This window comes from Diabrotica undecimpunctata, chromosome 6 (assembly GCF_040954645.1).
Source record: "Diabrotica undecimpunctata isolate CICGRU chromosome 6, icDiaUnde3, whole genome shotgun sequence".
NCBI lineage: Eukaryota > Metazoa > Arthropoda > Insecta > Coleoptera > Chrysomelidae > Diabrotica > Diabrotica undecimpunctata.
Window position 1 is genome coordinate 27,997,664 of NC_092808.1, and position 19,909 is coordinate 28,017,572.

General features: G+C 32.4%; 1 protein-coding gene across 2 annotated transcripts in view; it reads right to left on the minus strand.

The window, feature by feature from the left end:
- LOC140443315 (uncharacterized) overlaps positions 1 to 18,225 on the minus strand; it is a 48,525-nt gene extending 30,300 nt beyond the window's left edge. For both annotated transcript variants that reach the window (XM_072534509.1, XM_072534508.1), the window contains exons 1-4: positions 18,025 to 18,225; positions 17,799 to 17,963; positions 13,151 to 13,274; positions 5,028 to 5,232 (exon numbers count right to left, since the gene is read on the minus strand). In XM_072534509.1, coding sequence (XP_072390610.1) covers positions 5,028 to 5,232; positions 13,151 to 13,274; positions 17,799 to 17,963; positions 18,025 to 18,064 — 534 coding nt within the window. In that variant the 5' untranslated portion in view covers positions 18,065 to 18,225. The remainder of the gene's footprint in view (positions 1 to 5,027; positions 5,233 to 13,150; positions 13,275 to 17,798; positions 17,964 to 18,024) is intronic.
- Positions 18,226 to 19,909: the final 1,684 nt, after the last annotated feature.

Here is a 19,909-nt window from a genome sequence, read left to right on the forward strand (position 1 = left end):
GTAGTACTCAGTTAACTTGCCATTTATGCTACAGCTCTTCTAGAGCATGTGGACCCATAACCCATTTTTATTTATTATTTTAATTTAGGCTTTTGTAAGAACCTTTTGGGGGTTAATTAATATCAAGTATTTCACACTATTTTGAACCTGACTACCTATGTTGGTGCTCATGGTCCCACGAGTGATGTTTTAATCAGGGGACCATGAGCTCCACCTCTGGCACTCACAATAAAATACTATACTCTAATATTTATCGACCTGCAGATTTCTGTAAACTAAAATTGAGAATATTAGAGGTTGCTAACAATAGATGTCTATCCTATTAGTAGTGACAAATATAGAAAAAGCTTTTTGCAAGCTCTAACAGGTAGTTTAGTTGTCTGTTGTCGCTTTCCGTACCGTTTTTGAATTTTATTACACTTGCGGCCATTTTGACATTAACACGACACAAACGTCTGACATAAACTGAATATCCTTTAAGGGCCGATTGTTCGAACCCTAATCAAAACTTGATTGTGATCAAATATTCAATTAAAATCAAATACGTCACATTTTGAGGTTATGTTGACTGATTTATTTTATTCAATTTTATTATTTTGCGTTTTAATTTAAAATAAACCATAATTAAACTCTTTCTGATGTTAATAAGCAATTTTTAATAATTTTGACAGCTGAAATTTTATCTACATGAATTTCTAATTTCTTAATTCTAAATTATTTTTGTCTGTAATTGTAAATTCAGGTAGAGAAAGTTTGATGTCATTAAATGGATATTAAGATCAAAAAGGGATTATACAAATAATTACTTCATTTCCACGAATTGCAAACAGTTTTGAAGAAAAGGTATAAAACCGAAAAGGCCAGATTCCCGAAAATTAACTTTCTATTTTTAAAATACCAACAGAAAAATTATATAATTAAAAAAAATCACAAAAGTGCAATATTTTTTCATTGTACATTCATAAATATTTCCCAAATTATAATTCTTTTATAGAAGCCGACCCACAACGTATGATTAAAATCTTTGACAACATTGTAGTTATTTCTGGCATATAGAAAGAACAGGCCTATTTCTGCCATTTGAATGTGAATTTCAGTTTAGTATATCCATATTCACCATCGATATCATATACTAAGGATGGAAACTATGAATAAATACTTGCGTCCAAAGTAGCTAGTAACAATGGCCGATCTTGTTTCCGGAATGTCAGAGGTGTACGAAAAAATTCTTTTGGTACATATATATGTACAATAAATATTTATTTTCGGTGTTATTTACATTGAAATAAAAGATATAATGACGTGTAACATTGTAAAATTAAAAAATTGATATTTTTATAACATAAAAACATATATTATATGTTACATGTATGTAGTTGCGCATCTCACGACACTGATGTGACTGTATGCAAAATAATAAAAATTTAACGAATTTACTAATTTACCAAAAAGGATACATTAAATTATTAACTTAACCCATAATGTTACCTGTTTAACATTAAAATATCGGGAAATAATTAATCACCTGCCAAATTCATGTCGGACATTGTACCTAGAAATATGACGTCAGTTCCGTCGTCTATCACCTACATAATATATTATATCCATGATATTCACTTTCCTTATATATTCCCACTTATGTGGGACTGTGATTATTACTGTTATATAAACAGACGAATGGGTTTATTATTTTTAGGTTATTAACATTATGGTAAAAAGGGCAGTTTTTTGTTTCTTTTTAACTATTATGGTGATTTATTCCAGATAAAATAAACAAATATAAGAAGCATGAAGTTAAATATTGAAAAATAGTTATTATGAGCAAGAGAGAACTGCCAAACAAAATTTACAATGTAAAGTTTTGTTCATTAAAAAAAAGACAATTGTAAATATTAGTGGTGTTTCACTTTCCACTTTTTTAAAACAGTTATGACACAATGACTATGCATACATTGATTGCGGTATGCTGTTTATCATCATTCTGGCTTTACGAGCCCATGTGGGTTGTAGCCTCCTCAAGATGTTCTTTCTAGTCGTCCTTATTCATCGCCTTCCTCTGCCCAACTTACTCCGATATTTCTTATGTCTTCATTGATCTATTTCTTATGTCTTTATCGATCATATCAAGGAACATTATTGTAGGTCTTCCTCTTCATTCCTGGCCAATTGATATACCAAGAAGCGTTTTTCTAGCTGGGTTAGTTTGTTCCACCTGCATTGCATGCCTTACCTACCTCAGACGTCCTATCTTAATCTATTTTACGATATCTTTTTTTGAAGTTATACTTCTATACGCACGGTCGGCGTTGGAAATTTGCACGGGAGTGAATCTGTGAAACCATTATATATGTAAGATAATGAGTAAGAGAGAGACATAAGATATATTTTCTCTCTCTTCCTCTCTCGAGAATAAAAATGTTCCTTTTGTATGTATATTTAATATTATAAATATATTATATTATATATAATATTATATATACAATATAATATATATTAATATTATTATTTATGTGATATGTTTTGTATTATTTATTAAATGTTCATAATTATTTTAGGTTTTTGTATTTCAAAATAATCACTGTATGACGGACAACTGTCAATTTTAAAATCCGTTAGTATCATGTCTAATTGGCAAATCTTTTACGTGTTTGGTTCATACGCTGGTGTACGTGAGATCAAATCCCAATATGAATTTCCTTTTTTTATTTTTGAAATATTTAAAAACCTCACGTTAATGTTATTAAATATATGTAATATACGCAAAAATGCTAAATTTTAAAATAAAATGAAAATTTACAACATAATCACAGTTTGGTTTTTTATTTTTATCTTCGTAAAGTAAGTTATGTATATTGGCAGTTTTAAATACTTATGAATATTGCATTTTAATTTGTATTGTATTATTATATTGAATTATGTTGCAGTACATTGTATTGTAATTTTTATATTAATAACAAAATAAACAATGAATTTTACTGCAGAGTATGTGTAAAACTTTTTTTTCCATTCAACTCCTTTTATACATATATGAAAATAAAAATATATATTTTCATTAAAATATTGATACAATCCTTCATTTACTATACTCCTATTACAAATCAAATGTTTATATACAGCAAACGATGCACCATATAGAGATATACATAAGGGAACTTGGAAATCTCCTGATAATGAAACGATTAACCAAATAGATCATATAATCATCGATGCAAGACACTGCTCTAACTTATTAGATGTTAGGTCTTTTAGAGGAGCAAACATAGATAGTGATCATTATCTAGTTAAAACACGATTTAAAGAGAGAATATCCAATTTAAAAAAGGAGATGGGAAGAAGGAGAGAAAAAATCGACATTAATAAACTAAAAGATCCCGACATTGCAAATGTATACAGACAGCAAATAGAAGACCAAATAAGGACAAAAAACTTAGAAGAAGAAGAAGATATTAACCAACTATGGGCAAATATACGAGATATTGTGTTACAGAAATCCGTTGAAATATTGGGCAAAACCAAGTCAGAAAAAAGAAATCATTGGTTTGATCATGAGTGCGAAATGGCCACAAATAGAAAGAACGCAGCATATCAAAAAACCATTGACGCAGGTTGTACACGGAGAAAAAAAGAAGAGTATAGACGTCTTAGAAGAGAGGAAAAACGTATCCATCGACGTAAGAAGAGGGAATACGAACAGAACACTCTCAGTGAGATACAAAGTTTATTCGATAAAAATGAAACGAGGAAATACTACAAATCCTTAAATATTAGCCGTCGAGAATGACTTGTGGTAAACGAGGAAAAAACCAAATATATGTTGGTTTCTAAAAACCCTCGAAATATCCAACAAAGAATTCAAATTAACAACCATACCTTTGAGCAAGTCAAAGAATTTACATATCTTGGATCGCTAGTAAACGCAACAAACACGACAAGCGACGAAATAAAAAGACGCATAGCAATAGCAAACAGAACTGTTCACGGCCTCCAGAGACATTTAAAAAATAAAAATATAAAACGTGCACTAAAGCTTAATATATACAGGACCTTAATAAGACCAGTTTTGATATATGGGGCTGAAACGTGGATCTTATCTCAAAATGATAAAAGACTTCTTGGTATTTTTGAGAGAAAAATTCTTAGAAAGATTTTTGGGGCCGTAAATGAAAATGGGCTATGGCGTCGAAGATACAACTTTGAACTGTATCAGTTATACACCGATCCAGATATTGTGAAATTCGTTAAAGTGCAGAGACTTAGATGGGCTGGACACATTGCTAGGATGTCAGATCACGAATACACGAAGAGATTAACATTTTCAAAACCAGAGGGCACAAGAAGCAGAGGACGACCACGAATGAGATGGATTGATGATGTGGAAGAAGACCTACAGATTCTAGGGGTTAGAAGATGGAGGGAAGTTGCCAGGAATCGACAGGAGTAGCGACTTCTTTGTGAGCAGGCCAAGATCCACAACGGATTGTCGAGCCACTTATGATCATGATGATGCACCATATACCTATATACCTAATTATTTTTCTCTTTCTGCTCTCTCTTACCTATAGCATTAAATATGTAATGATTGTGCAGATTGACTCCCATATAAATGTGTAACGGCGAACGCGTGTATAGAAGTATAACTTCTACCGGCAGTCCCACTGGACTGCCACACCCGTTTTTTTGGTATATTTTATAGTTTGAAGTTGTATTGTCTTCTCCACACTCCATTGTCATTCACCGCAACATAGATTTGCCTTAGTACATTTCTTTCGAAACATCCTAACATGTTTTTACTACTTTCGTGAGAACCCAGGTCTCTGAACCATATGTTAGGACCATATTATTGTTTTGAAGAATTTTTCTTTGCATTTCTCGATATAATTGAGGATTTAATATGGAGCTGGAGCCCAAAATAGAACCATTGGCTGTGTAAATTCTGCGGTGAGTCAAGTAAAAATGATATTTTTATGGGATTATAATTTTTTGCCCCTTGAATTATATTTATAAGAGTAGAAAAAATATTTACATACTGCTGTATCAATTATATCAACGCCTCTTTGGGCATTTGGTGAATCTTGAGAAGAACTTCTACTGCTTCCATTTGCAACTTTCTTCCTTCCCGGTGATTTTACTAAAGTATGATCATTTTCAGTATTTCCAGGAAGTGTCTCCACTGGGGTAGCTTCTACATCAATATGAGTAGGACTCATGCAATCTACTTGGGAACCATGGTAGCTGAAAAATAATAGAAATTTCACAAAAAATTAGAAATCATAAACTTAAAAAACAGACATAAATATATTTTCAGTCTGTTTTTGACAAACTGACAACACTTAAAAGTGACATGCTTGTGTTTATTCCCAATTTAATAGTTATATATATATATATATATATATATATATATATATATATATATATATATATATATATATATATATATATATATATATATATATATATATATATAATTATATATATATATATATATATATATATATATATATAATTATATATATATATATATATATATATATATATATATATATATATATATATATATTATGCATTTTTTAATATCTTCCATTGACATTCTAAATATTCTACATTTTTCTATCAATTAAGCAGTATATTGCTATAGTTGCTATATTGCAACTTTATGAAAGTTTACCAAGATATATACCAATAATGCAACCTATATAATGAGAAAGAACTATCAGTACTGGAAATATATGTTTATTCTAATTTATCGCAATTCTTGCAATCACAACAATCATGACACTTTACATTTCAAGTTACAAAACAATTAAGGCCGTATTATGACACTATGCATTTTCTTGCATCATTTCTTATATCGTTTCTGATATAACAAAAAAATGGATAGTGTCATACAAGCGTATAGTTCTTATATCAGAAACGATACAAGAATTTGTGTCCGCTGCAGTTTCTTGTACAAGAAATGCGCCAATTTGTGCGCAAAAACGTAAAACTTCTGTCATAATGGCGGAGAACTTTGATATTCAATTAGACCAAGCAGACACGAGAAAAGTGCCCACCAACAATAACCAAGATTAGAACAGCTGTAGCCAAATTGAAAAACAATAAATCACAGGGATTGGATCAAATAGCATCGGAACTACTGAAAGTAGAATGAGATGTATTACTAAAAACAATACATAACCGCTCTAAAAATTCGTGATGAGTTTAAAGATTATTTTATATCTCCAAATAAGAGAGTAGAATTTCAAGAGCATGGCATTCAAACACATAATTTGTAAAAAAAAATCGGTTGCCTGTAAAGTCGGTTTTACGGGCGAAGATTTTACGTGACAACGTCTTTTTCTCGGTAGAATATTTATTGATATGAATATTATTAAATTGCACAATAGGAACAAGGAATTGAATGAAAATAAGAATTGCACAAATTTTAACTATAGAAATATATTTTGTTTACTAAAACATTGTACATGTAAACTTAAACTTAACTAATTTCTATTTGAGTGATTTTGTTGAGGATAGGACGATGATAGGAGAAATATGAAATGAAAGGAAGTGTTTCTGCTGTAATGTGTCTTGAACGCCAAGAACGCTCGAGAAAGACAGAGACACAAGCACGGAAGCACGCACCGATTCAACGCGCCTAATTCTCTAGTGCTGCGCGCGCAGCGGACCGATCATGTTTGAGTGGGAGAGAGACGCAAGGCATTCGCCGGTCCGGCGGGCCTCTCTCTCGTTCGGTGACTCACTGTAACAGACGTGAGCGAGCGTTACACTTTTTCATGAATGACTCCGAGCCACAACCTAATTTAAGACGTTGTCACGTCAAAACAAATAAATTATTACAACCAAATTATTTATTACTTCTATCTTCCATTACAGCCTGTTGAATATCTTCAAAAATTGTAGTTTCCAATTTAGTTTTAATATTGGGACATTTTATTTCTTTCATTTTTGAGTCTTTCAGTTTGATAACTTTAGAAAAAGGACCGGCATTCACTCCGTCGTCAGGCATGGTGAGGCAGCAAGTTCGAATGTGAAAGCAGCTGAGGTTTACATCAAAACGTTTTCCGAACTGATAGAAGCCAAAGGATACATCCCCCAACAAATCTTCAGCTGTGACTCATCAGGGCTTTTCTGGAAAAATATGCCGAATAGGATTTACATAACGGCAGAGGAGAAGACGATGTCAGGTCACAAATCTATGAAAGATAGATTAACTCTACTACTTTGCGCTAATACGAGTAGCGACTATAAAATCAAACCTCTTTTAGTGTACCATTCAGAAAATCCCAGAGCCTTTAAGTCACATAAGATTTTAAAAGAAAAACTGTCAGTTATGTGGAGGGCAAATCCAAAGGCGTGCGTCACCAGGATATTCTTTGTGGAGTGGTTAAACCTGATATTTGCCACTTCTGTTAAAAAATATCTACAGCAAAACAACCTACCCATGCAAATCCTTCTTGTCCTCGATAATGCCCCTTCTCACCCACCAAATCTCGAAGATGATTTACTCTAAGAGTTCAAGTTTATAAAGATTCTCTACCTACCAGCCAACACCACTCCTATCTTGCAGCCCATGGATCAGCAAGTGATTTTTAATTTTAAGAAGTTGTATATCTTGTTGTGGTTGTTGAAGTTGTAGAAGTTGTAGAATTGTTATTGTAATAAAAAAGTTTAATTAATATAGGAAAATACTATATTGGTGTATATTAATATAGAAAATATATATTAATATAGAAGGTAACAAAATCGAATGAACAGCAAAAGAAATAAACCAGAACACGATAACTCATCCGACGAGGAGGAAGCCTTCAAAAGAAGCAAAGCTACGCTAAGAACACCTCCTAAGGATAACATAAAAAATCACGAAATGGAAGAACTAAAGAAACTACTAGAAGAAATAAGTAAGGAGATTAAAACGGAGATAAAAGAGCTGAAAACAGAAATGAAGGAAGAAAATAAGGAGATCAGAAGATATATAAATGAAGTTAAAGAAGAGATAAAACTAAATAATGAAGAAATAAAAATCATAAAGCTGGAAATAGAAAGGGTGAAGGAAGAATGGACAAAAGAGAAAGAAGAACTGAAAAGAGAAAACGAACTAACCAAAACCGATAACAAAAAGATAACGGAAGAATTAAATGATCTAAAACACTCATTGGAAAGATTAGACAAAGAAAAAAGAAAGAAGAATATAATCATTAGTGGAGCAATAATAGACTCTGAAGACCCAAAAACATTGAAAGAAGGAATGACTACTATGTTAGAAAATCATCTTGAAGTCAAAACTAATATTAAAAGAGCACAAAAAATAGGCACAAAAACATGCTTAATTGAACTAGAAAGCGAAGAAGAAAAAACAACAATCTTAAGAAACAAATACAAACTTAAGAATGTGAAGACCAAAAAAATATGGATTACAGAGGATCTCACAAAAGGAGAGAGAGAGAGAAAATGAAAGCTTTAAGAGATAAAGCAAGAGAAATGAGGGAAAATGGAAAAATGGTCAAAATAGGATACAATAAAATCACAGTAGATGGCAAGGAATGGAGATGGTGCTATAAAGAAGAAAAAGTAGTGGAAATAGAGAGTTCAAAAAACTACCAGAGCAACATAAAAGGAACCAAGAAGAGGTCAAGCAACGAATAGAGAAAGAAGAATTACAAAATTATCCGGACAATGATGATAAATGTTTAGTTTTAAGTAGTAATAGGAATAGGATTAGAAATGTAAATGATAAGTATGCCATTAGAAATTTGACTTGTGATAGGAATATGGGTATTAGGCTTACTAACAGTAGTGATAATATTATAGTTAGGGGGAATATCAAAAATGGGCATAGCATTAGTAATGAAGGTAGGGAAAAATTAAATATTAGCATTAGAAATAAAAACGGTAATGAAATAAATAACGGATATAATGTTAATACAAAAACCAGAGAGCATGTAATCAATGTTAACACCAATAATGGAGAAGAAGAATACAGTAATAAGGAAATACATCTTAACAAGACAAATCATATAGGAATAGCGACATGGAATGTGACATCTCTGACCGGCAAGGAAATAGAAGCTACGGAAGAAATGGAAAAAATGAACGTACAATTAATGGGAATAAGCGAGACAAAAAAGATAGAGAAAGGACACATCAATATCAATGAGAAATATAGTCTATATTATTCCGGAGTACCACAGGGTCACAGAGCAAAAGAAGGAGTCGGTATAATAGTTAATAAAAGAATAGAATCAAGAATAACAAACTACGAAGCAGTATCATCTAGAATAATCACAGCCCAAATAGAACTAAAAGACAAGATAGGAATAATACAAATATACGGACCAACAGAAGGTAATGAAGAAGAGATAATGATAGAATTCTACAACGAACTCCAAAACGCATTAGACAAATTAAGAGAGACAAGAGAAAAAATAGTAATCTTAGGCGATTGGAATTCAAGAGTAGGTAAAGATATTAACAGGGGATTAGGATGCATTGGACAATATGGGGAAGAAACATTAAATAGAAATGGAATTAAAATGCTGGAATTCTGCCAAACCAATGACCTGATAATAGGAAACACATTCAGTGAACAAACCATTAACGACAAATATACATTTGTGGCTGAAGAGAGAAATGCGAAAAGCTTAATCGACTATATAGTCTATACGAGAAACCTAGAACAAAATATAAAAAACATCTTAACGGAAAAGGAACCCGAACTGTCTACACAACACAGGATGGTCACTGCAAAACTGGAGGATGAAAAAATGGAGGAAGTGGAAAGAAAAGAGTACAAGAAAGTAAATGTAAACAAACTAAAGATAAAAAGTGTGCGAGAATTTTACACGGAGGAAACTAACAAAAGACTGAGACAAATAGAGCGCCAAAAAGAAACATGGACAATGGAAGAAAGATGGAATACATACAGTGAAGTATTAAAGACAACAGCAACTGAAGTGTGTGGAATCAAAAAATATAATAAACAGTTAAAAAGGACAAGGTGGTGGAATAAAGAAGTGAAGACAGAAATAAAAAAGAAGAAAATAGCATGGAAAAAATACCTCGAAACGGGATTAGAAGAAGATAAAGAAAAATACTATAGGCAGAGACGATTGGCAAAAAAGACAGTCACACAAGCAAAAACAAAAACATGGAAAGAATTTGGAGAAGAACTTCAGGAAGAATATATAACAAATAATAGAAACTTTTGAAGAGATACTTCAAACCAAATACAAATAAGCCCAGAACAAATAGCTAGGGTATGGAAAGAATATTATGAGAAAAAATTTGATACCGAAGTGATAAAGGAAGACAATATAATCAATGAAGGCGAAGAAAACACAGAGCCAGAGCAAATAAGTAGAGAAGAAGTAATAGAAGGATTATCAAATATAAAAATAGGCAAGGCAGGTGGAGATGATGAAATTGAACCGGAAATGGTAAAATACATGGGAGAAGAAGGAATAAACTGGCTATGGAAAATATATAAAGAGGCGTGGGAAAAACAAACAATCCCTAAAGACTGGCAGAACAATATCATCGTGCCAATATACAAAAAAGGAGAACATGTAAACTGCGACAACTATAGGGCAATATGTCTGTCATCGGTGTGCTTTAAAATATATACGAAAATAATAGAGAAGAGACTGAGACAAGAAGTAGAAATGGTATTGGGAGAAGAACAAATGGCATTTAGACCGGGAAGACAGACAAATGACAACATATATATCATTAGAAACCTAATAGAAAGAAGCATAGATACGGGGAAAAAACTAGTATTAGCATTCATAGACCTAAGAGCAGCATTTGACACGATAGAAAGACATATTATAGGGAAATGCTTGAGGAAAATTAACGTACCTAATGCATTGATAAAAATTATAGAAAGTACTTACAAAGAGGTAAAAGGAAGGGTACAAATAACAGGGGAAAGATCGGAAGCATTTAATTGGAAGAGAGGTATTAAACAAGGAGATAGTCTCAGCCCTTTGCTATTCATAATAGTAATGAACGAATTAATAAGAAACACTAGAGTCAGAACTAATCAACTACAGACAATAATAGGTTACCGCAGATTACAACCGGTAACAATAGAGTCCTTAATGTATGCAGACGACATAGTACTAATAGCAGATTCCGAGAATAAAATGCAGAAACTAATGGATATATGGGTAGAACAAATAGAAGAACTTAAAATGGAGATAAACGAGGAAAAAAGTAAGATAATGATAATCAGCGGCAAAGGAGATAATGAAGATAATCAAATAAAGATAAAATGTAAAAACTCAGAATTGGAAATAGTAACAACTTACGAATACCTGGGAAGTATAATAACTAATGATGGAAAAATAGACTGGGAAATAACAAATAGAGCAAAGAAATCAAACAAGTTATATTATGCGTTAGCCCCAATAATGAGAAAAAGAGAACTTGCACGAGAAACGAGAATAAAAATATATAACACAATAGTGATACCGACTGTGCTCTATGCAAGTGAAAACTGGACAATTCTGGAAAAACATAAGAGCAGGATAAACGCAATGGAGATGAGACATCTAAGAAGGATAGTTGGAAAGACAAAATGGGATAGATTAAGCAACGAGACTATTAGGAGAATGGCCAACCAGGAACCGATAATGAACAAAATAGCAAAGAGACAAATGAACTGGTATGGGCATCTGATGAGGATGCAATCCAATAGAATAACAAGAAAAATTTATGAAGCAAAAAACATCGGAAAAAGAAAAAGAGGCAGACCAAGAAAAAAATGGATGCAGCAAGTAGTAGAGGCGGGAAAATTTAAACAAAAATCACTCGAGGAATTGAAAATAATGGCAGAAAACAGAAAAGAATGGAAGAGGTGGGTAAATGGAAATTAAAATAGCTAGCCCAAATCCGACACCCTGTTAGGGTAAAAGGAAGGGGAGAAAGAAAGAAAGAAAGAAAGAAAGAAGTTGTATATCAAGCACATTTTTCAGCGCTTCTTTTAAGTGACGGAGAACACAAACCTTACCCTTCGAGAGTTCTGGAAGGACCACTTTAACATAGAAATATGCCTAAGAATTATTGAGCAGGCCTGGCTAGGTGTTACAACAAGGACATTAACCTCTGCATGGAAGAAGCTGTGGCCTGAGGCTGTAGATGAAAAGGCCTGCGAAGGACTAGAACCCGAAGTGTCAGTGGTAGATAAGATTGTTTCTCTTGGAAAATGCATGGGTCTGGAGGTGGATGAAAGAGATGTGAACGAACTTTTCGAGGAACAGTCTCAGGAGCTGACAACCGAGGAGTTAGACGAACTACATTCGCAGCAGCATACAGTGGTTGAACGAAAAATTAGTTTTGAAGAGGAGCCAGAATTGGAAGATGTTGTCTCTACAAGAGATATAAAGGAGATCCTGGGATTGTGAGAGAAAGTTGCAGAGTTCGTGGATAAAAAAACACCCCGAAAAAGTTACAAGTGGTCGGGCATTGGTGTTGTTCAAAGAAACTTGCCTAACACATTTCCACAATATTCTGAAAGGGAGGCAGAAACAAACCTCCTTGGACAGTTTTTTTAAACGATCTGCAGATGAAAATGAGTGTGACAAAAAAAGCTGACGAAAATTAAGCGCTTCCGTAAGCACTTCACTTTTTCTTATGTTTTTACAGAATATGTAGGTATGTATTTTTTGTCATAAATAAATGTTTCTTCTTTTAAATACATTTTTCATATTGAAAAACACTTAACAAAAACAACTAACGTGTTTTTTTGAAGACTGGAACGGATTAATGTAATTTCAGTTAATTTCAATGGGGAAAATTGCTTTGACCTACTAGCAATTTGACATATGAGCAAGATTACACTCGTATATCGAGGTACCACTGTATTTATAAGTCTAAATAACTACTTATCATATTAAGTTTCAGTTTTTTTTATAGGAATAAACCACATATATTTATACTAATAAGGGTATTAATAATAGGAAGTACATCTAGAAGTACAAAAATTAATACTGAATATTGTATTTTACAATTTGTTATTTAACCCCAAAAAACTGTAATCTTAAAACATTTATTGAGACACTTATTGTAAATTTGCAATTAGAATACACATCGACATATTTTTCCTATAAGATAATTATCAAATTTATACAAAATGAAATATTGTAAATTTTACCTGATGCTAGGCGTGGAAGATCTACTTGATGGAACTTTGGTCAATAAGTACATAAGTTGTCCAGAGAGTAGTGTTTTTGAATGAGGTTCATTATAATAATTGGTAGCTTCCAATCTTCCTTGAACTAAAAAAACATCCTTATTTAATTTAAACTTAGTATATGAATGAAGTTTTTTGCCGTTTTAATTAACAAATGCTTTTTTGAATGTTTTGCAAGTTGTTGTTAATTATAATATAGTTAACTCGCTCAATTCTAATGGATACTAAACAACTCTAAGAGATTTTGAGGCAATTTTTTCTATTCTCTAAGTAAACGACAGCCAATGGTTAGCAAGACAGTCAGTATAAAACTATTGCTCAACTATGTCAAGCCTGATATCATGGTAATAGTAGAAATATAACTAGGTACAACTTGTTGAGGAGCAGTTATACAACTTTAATGGCTAGTTAGCGATAGCACCTAGTTAACGGTACTGTGATAGTTAGATTTAGTACGGACAAAAGAGATGACTGTGTCATTGGTGTTTTAATCAAAAATGAATTGTTTTTTAGATTTTTTTAATTTGTAATTAACCGTTTAATGCTTTGTACAGTAAAACCTCTATAATCAAACTCTCAAGGGAGTCGCCAAAAAATTCTAGATATAGAGTTTTCGATTTATGGAGGATTTTGATTCAACATACAGAGGTTGAGATTCATTCTTACTAATTGTGAGTTAGAGAGTTAAAATAAATAAAAATTCAAGTTAGGTATAGAGGTAACAAACACTTTTATTTATGATAAATCAACATTTTTTTCAAAACATCCTTAAAATTAAAAAAAATGGCATAAAAAGTCAGTATTTTTTTTTTGTTTTAAGATAATTTGGTTGTTCCATAAGTATTGGCTAAGGTATAAAGAGCAGAAAATTCTCGTTCTCCAGAGTTGCTGGTTTGCCCTATAACATTCCGTAAAATATTCAATGCTAATCTTGCCTCTTTGATGAAAACATGGAGCGCATGTCATATTATTTAAGTCTTATATGTCATCTAAATCATTATTATGTTTTCCGAGCTACTGAATTGATAATTTAGTCATCAGATAATGTCACAGCAGTCATAACTCCATCATCACACATAATAAAGTAATCAAAGGATATTCTTGATTCAGACACCACTGTATTCCATTAAGGTGCTGAGGTGAAATAGAAATATCTTCGGTTTAGGTTTCAGATTATTCTTTTGACGAGGATGGAAACCACAATGTACATAACAGTTTTTTACAGTAGTCGTAGTTACTTTTGGCAAGCTCATGGCTTGCAATACATCTAAGTATAGTAGAATTATTTTTTTCTTCCATACTAGCCAATATGTTCCTGACAACTTCTTTTTGATTTAATGACTTGAAGTTTTTAATCATACCTTGATCTATAGGCCAGGACTTCCCAAACTGTGCTTCGCGACGGCCTGGGGTGTCGCTGTGTTGTCCCAGGGGCGTCGCGTATCAGCGCGGACTTTTAATACAAAAAATATATTTATTTGATTTTAAATGAGTGTAAAATATATGTATTAATAAATAAATAAAATAAAAAATATAACATCAAGTCGATAGACCCTTGAATTATCCGAAATTATTAAAAAAATTGTTCAATCCAAAAATTATCCGGTCCACGAAATTATCCGAAAATCGGATAATTATCCAGACATTGGCAACACTGGAGTCGAATGAGCTCCGGGCGCAATCTGTTTCGCCGGTCGGCTCTCCTCCCCATGTTCGCTACTGTCGCGCTTATGTCATTTAGTCAAGCTTTTGTTTTGTTTTATTACGCACGCGGAGTTTTTTGCTATCAAAAATTGATACTCAAGAGGTATATTCAACATACTCGCATGTGCAAAACTTTATTAATTCAGTTTATAATAAAGTTAGTATACCTCTGTAACATATTTAACAAATTAAATGATCTAAGTCTTTGCTGGGAAACAATACTCATATCCTGCAATTGGCAGATACAATTACTGGGTTTCAGAAGAAGTTACTCTTATGGAAGAAAAAATTAGACAATCAAGAAATTGACTGTTTCCCTGCTTTAGAAGGTATTCTACAAGAAAAATCGATAGAAATCCTTGATCCCTCTTTAAAAAATATGTTTACAAAACACATGTTATCATTGAGCAAACACTTTGAGAAATAATTTCACGAAGATATGGAGCAATATGACTAGGTCAGAAACCCTTTCCTGTAATCCACGCCATCGACACTTTCAACAGAGGAAGAAGAATAACTGACAGAATTGTCCTGTGATTCCAGCCTAAACCTTTCGAAAAGGACAAATCGTTTGAATTTTGGAGCTCACTTTCTCATGAATATCATGCCATCAGCACTGCTGCATTAAAGGTTTTATTACCATTTGCAACTTCATACTTGTGCAAAACAGGCTTTTCTGCAGTTGCAATAATTACAAACAAGTACAGGGTCAAACATAACCTTAGAAAAAGAAATAAGAGTGGCAATTTCCAAACTGGAGTCCCGGTTTCATAAGCTGTGTTCAAAAAAAAGCAAGCACATCCCTCACATTAACCAGCCAGTTACATAAATAAATATCCCTTTTCATTTTTGTGCCTGTTTTGATTTCATTCTTAATTTCTAATAAAAAATATAAATTTTCAAATAGTGTTTTTGTTATAACTATAACCTGTTACTAGGCTAGTACTAAAATTGGTAAGTATTATTGGGGGTTGGGTTGAGGGGGCCTTGCAAAAAAATAGCAAAGTCCCAAAGGCATCACAGTACGAATAAGTTTGAAAAGCCCTGTTATAGGCTGTAATTTTCATGGGGTATTGGCAGGCAGATATTGGATTTTAATTGCTTTCATTTGTGGAATATCATTATGGGCTGTACAATTATCAATGAATAACAAGATCTTTCTTTTTCCAAGAATATTTATGAGACAGTTTTTGAAAATTGCAGAAGTTATTCATGCTTTTGTAATTGCTTCTTATTTCATATTGCTTTATCTTGAAAAACAACAAGGTTTTTTAGATTTACTGATGACTAGTGGTGACAGTTTTTCTGTGCCAACAAGTTTGCTGCAAAACAGCTGCAAACAAAATAGTCAAATGTTCCTTGCTATGCTTTCCACCATGCCATTTATCACTTTTAAAAGGTATAGTCTTATCAGGAAGACATTTAAAAAAGAGTATCCTTTCATCAGCATTGAAGATATTATCAGGTTCATAACCATGTAACAAATCTTGCAATCCACTTTTCCAGTTGGTACAGGTTTTAATGTTAACTTGCACTTTCCACAAAAACTTTTTTCAAAACAAATGCATGTCTCCTTTTGAACTTTTCTAGCCATCCATTACTGGCCCTGAAATTAGCCACTCCCAATTATTTAGAGTATATTTCAGCATTTTCTTTTAACAGTGGTCCATTAACACTGACATTTTGGCTCCAACACTACTCAAACCATTTAAGTAAGCACTCCTCCAACCCTGGAGATTCTGCAATCCATCTTCTTTTACAGTACAATTTTGATGAATTTTTTTCAAATTGTTCAGCAACATATTTATTCTTTTGACAGCTCTTCACAGCTTAGAGTACTTTTAACTTTTCAGTTTACATTTTATATAATAAATAAAATGGTTCAAGTTCAAATGAAATTAAAAATAATAAAATTAAATAACTGATACAGAGCAAGCATGTGTTAACATGAGTTATAAGTCATCATATGTATTGTATAATCCCAAATTGTTTTGTAACAGACAATGGTGTATTAATATTATCAATATTCTTAAATTCAGTAACTTATTTTTCTATGTATGTAATAACTTTTAAATAATTGGGTAAAGGTTGTAAAATAAAACAAGTCCAATTTAATTTTTCCAGTTATAGATGAAAAATATGTACCAAAATAGCTGGCAGGGACTATTTCAACTAATAGAAGGTTGAGATTCCAAGTAATGGTGATTTTGGGGTTTGAAGATAAGGAAACAAAAGATTTTTATTCAAGATTTGGAGGTTTTCAACTTATCGACATTCAACTTAAAGAGGTGTTACTGTATTAGGTTAGAGAATTTAAATTAAGTATTTGGTGCCATTTACAGACCCTGAGCTATACATTTACAGTACCAATTACATTGGTACTATGCCATTTAGAGTACCAATAAAGTAGTTTAATGTGAATTACCTACAAAACAAACACAATGGACAACTCCAAGAAAATAAAATTACATGTAATTGATTTGTCAGTATAATAATAATATCCCAACTAGAAATAGTGTAATTGATTAACATTCTTAGCAACATAAAGTAACAGTGTATCTACTAATTGTTACATATTATGTGGGACTGTGAGTATTACTGTTAAACTGATGAATGGGTTTATTATTTTTAGGTTATTAACATTATGGTAAAAAGGCAATTTTTTGTTTCTTTTTAACTATTATGGGAATTTATGCCAGATAAAATAAACAAATAAAATAAGCATGAAGTTAATTGAAAAATAGTTATTATGAGTAAGAGGAACTGCCAAAGTTTTGCTCATTAAAAAAAAGATAATTATTGTAAATATTAGTTGTGTTTTTTAAATAGCTATGATAATAACTAGCAACTAACTAGCAAACTAATAATTAATAATGAAGGGTGAATCAAAAATTTACAAACATACTAATTTGGGATATTTCAAAATATTCAGCTACTATTTCCTCCAGTGATAGTCCCAGAAATCTTGTAGGCATATATTTAGTCCCTGCATAATCTAAGTTTCTCAAATTTGAAGATGTTTTCAGAAACTCCTTGTAAGCCGTTTTACATTTTTGGACCCTTAAATATCCTTAAAATAAAAAATAAAAATGTTAGTTTATATTAAACTAAGTTCCCGCCAAAAAATATACCTAATACTAATTTGGCTGTATTTATTTCTAAAGATTCCATTTCGGCTTATGTGAAGATATCTACTTCGTATTTATAATATAGCCAATTAAGTAATTTATAGATAAAACCATCCATATATTTTACAAACAACAAAATTTAAAAACAAAACAACTACAGGTATTATTACACATACGTCAAGTCAACAAAACCGAAAAGTGAAATGAAAACAACTGACAAGACTATCGATTAGAATCGAATGTTTTCTTTACGTTATACAATCGATAAGTTATAGAGAATTATCCATCGTTCTGAAAAACCGTCCCGTCAATTAGATTAAAATTGAAATTTAAGAAATGTTTTAAATTGGCTTCGTAGGTACAGCTCTTATAGTATCCTCATCCATTTCTAAATATTCTGACTTGTATATATTATATTTGCTTTTTTTTCGAATGCATACTCTGGTCTAATTTTAATCACGCTTCTAGGCCCAATATCAAGGCATGTGTATTGTATAACCGCCTATCAACCATAGATCTTCGAGGTTACAGGTTGAAGGACACCTGGGACAGACGGTAGACGGTGTTCCATATTTTGTAGTTTTCTATACTCGCACAGGTCACCATTAGTCGTTTGTGGGTTTCACTTCATTTTATACGCCTTTACTGGGGCTATGCCGATTCGTATACATTTTAAAGTGTTCCAGGTGTTATATTCGAGACTACTACCTGTGGGCCCCCTTCTTTAGGTAAACGGTAGTTCTCTGGCGGATTAACTAGCTCACAACACATAATTTTTTTCTGGGTTTTAGTATTGAGTGGTTAGCTTCCGTGTTGTATAGTGGATGATATTCATTGAAGGATTACTTAAATTTTTCTTTATGTATAGCAGTCAAAGCAATAACAAATTGATTTCTATGGACCGATTGGTTCCAGACTGCACAGGCGTACTGTCTTGTTGAAAAACACATTGCCCGTGCAGATTTTCTTAGAGATCATCCTTCCGTATAATTTAAATAAGTGCCATGTAGTGGTTGTTATTTATATTTCAGAATCATTTGCTGGTTAAACTAGGGCTACTACTTTTACTTTACACACCATAGTTTAGGGATTTTATAAGACGTAACGCAGTCATTAAATAGCTTCAAAAGTCACTCTAGGGCCAAAATGTTTAATCTGTTCTATAAATATGTCGTCTACACACGGCGACTTGCGTTTTTCATACATTGTATGTTGTATGGCCCCGTTTTTAATTCCTTTATGTTAAATTATGTTAAATACACAAAAAATTAGATTCCCTTTGAGAGTTATTATTTTTTATATTTTGTTTTGCCTTCGGTTTCACATTCATTGGAAGTTGGTGTGAGACCTGGTTTACGTAACGGTTACGTAATACCATTTCGTTCTGTAGGATTTCTGCTTAGTTTCTTTATCATATTCCAGGCTATTTTACTGCTGTGGGTCATGGGTCTCATTGTGGGTCTGCATTCTCTTTAACATCTCGTCCCATATTTTCTTTCTTGCTTCGCTTAGTGCCTGAAACAAAGAAGAACCGCATTCGATAGTCCTTTCGCTAAGAGTATCCTTTTCAAAGATATTTTTATATTCTTTTATAAGTGTTTCTGTTTGCTGTGTAGCATCAGGTAGGTATATTATATATTAACGTAAGCAACCTCTGGGTATATGTTTCCTGGATATCTTCTTTACTGCCTCTTTTATCGTAGTTCCCCGGGGTTTGTTTGGCATTGCTATCTAGTTCCATAGAGAATTGGATTCATCTTGCCTTCCTAAAATTAAATTTTCTCCTAAATGGGAGAGTAGAGGTTCTAATCATGTTGTCCACATTTGTTCCTACAGACCGATGTTGTCATTTCGGAAGCGGGTCATATACTGTCTTGATATAGTTTGA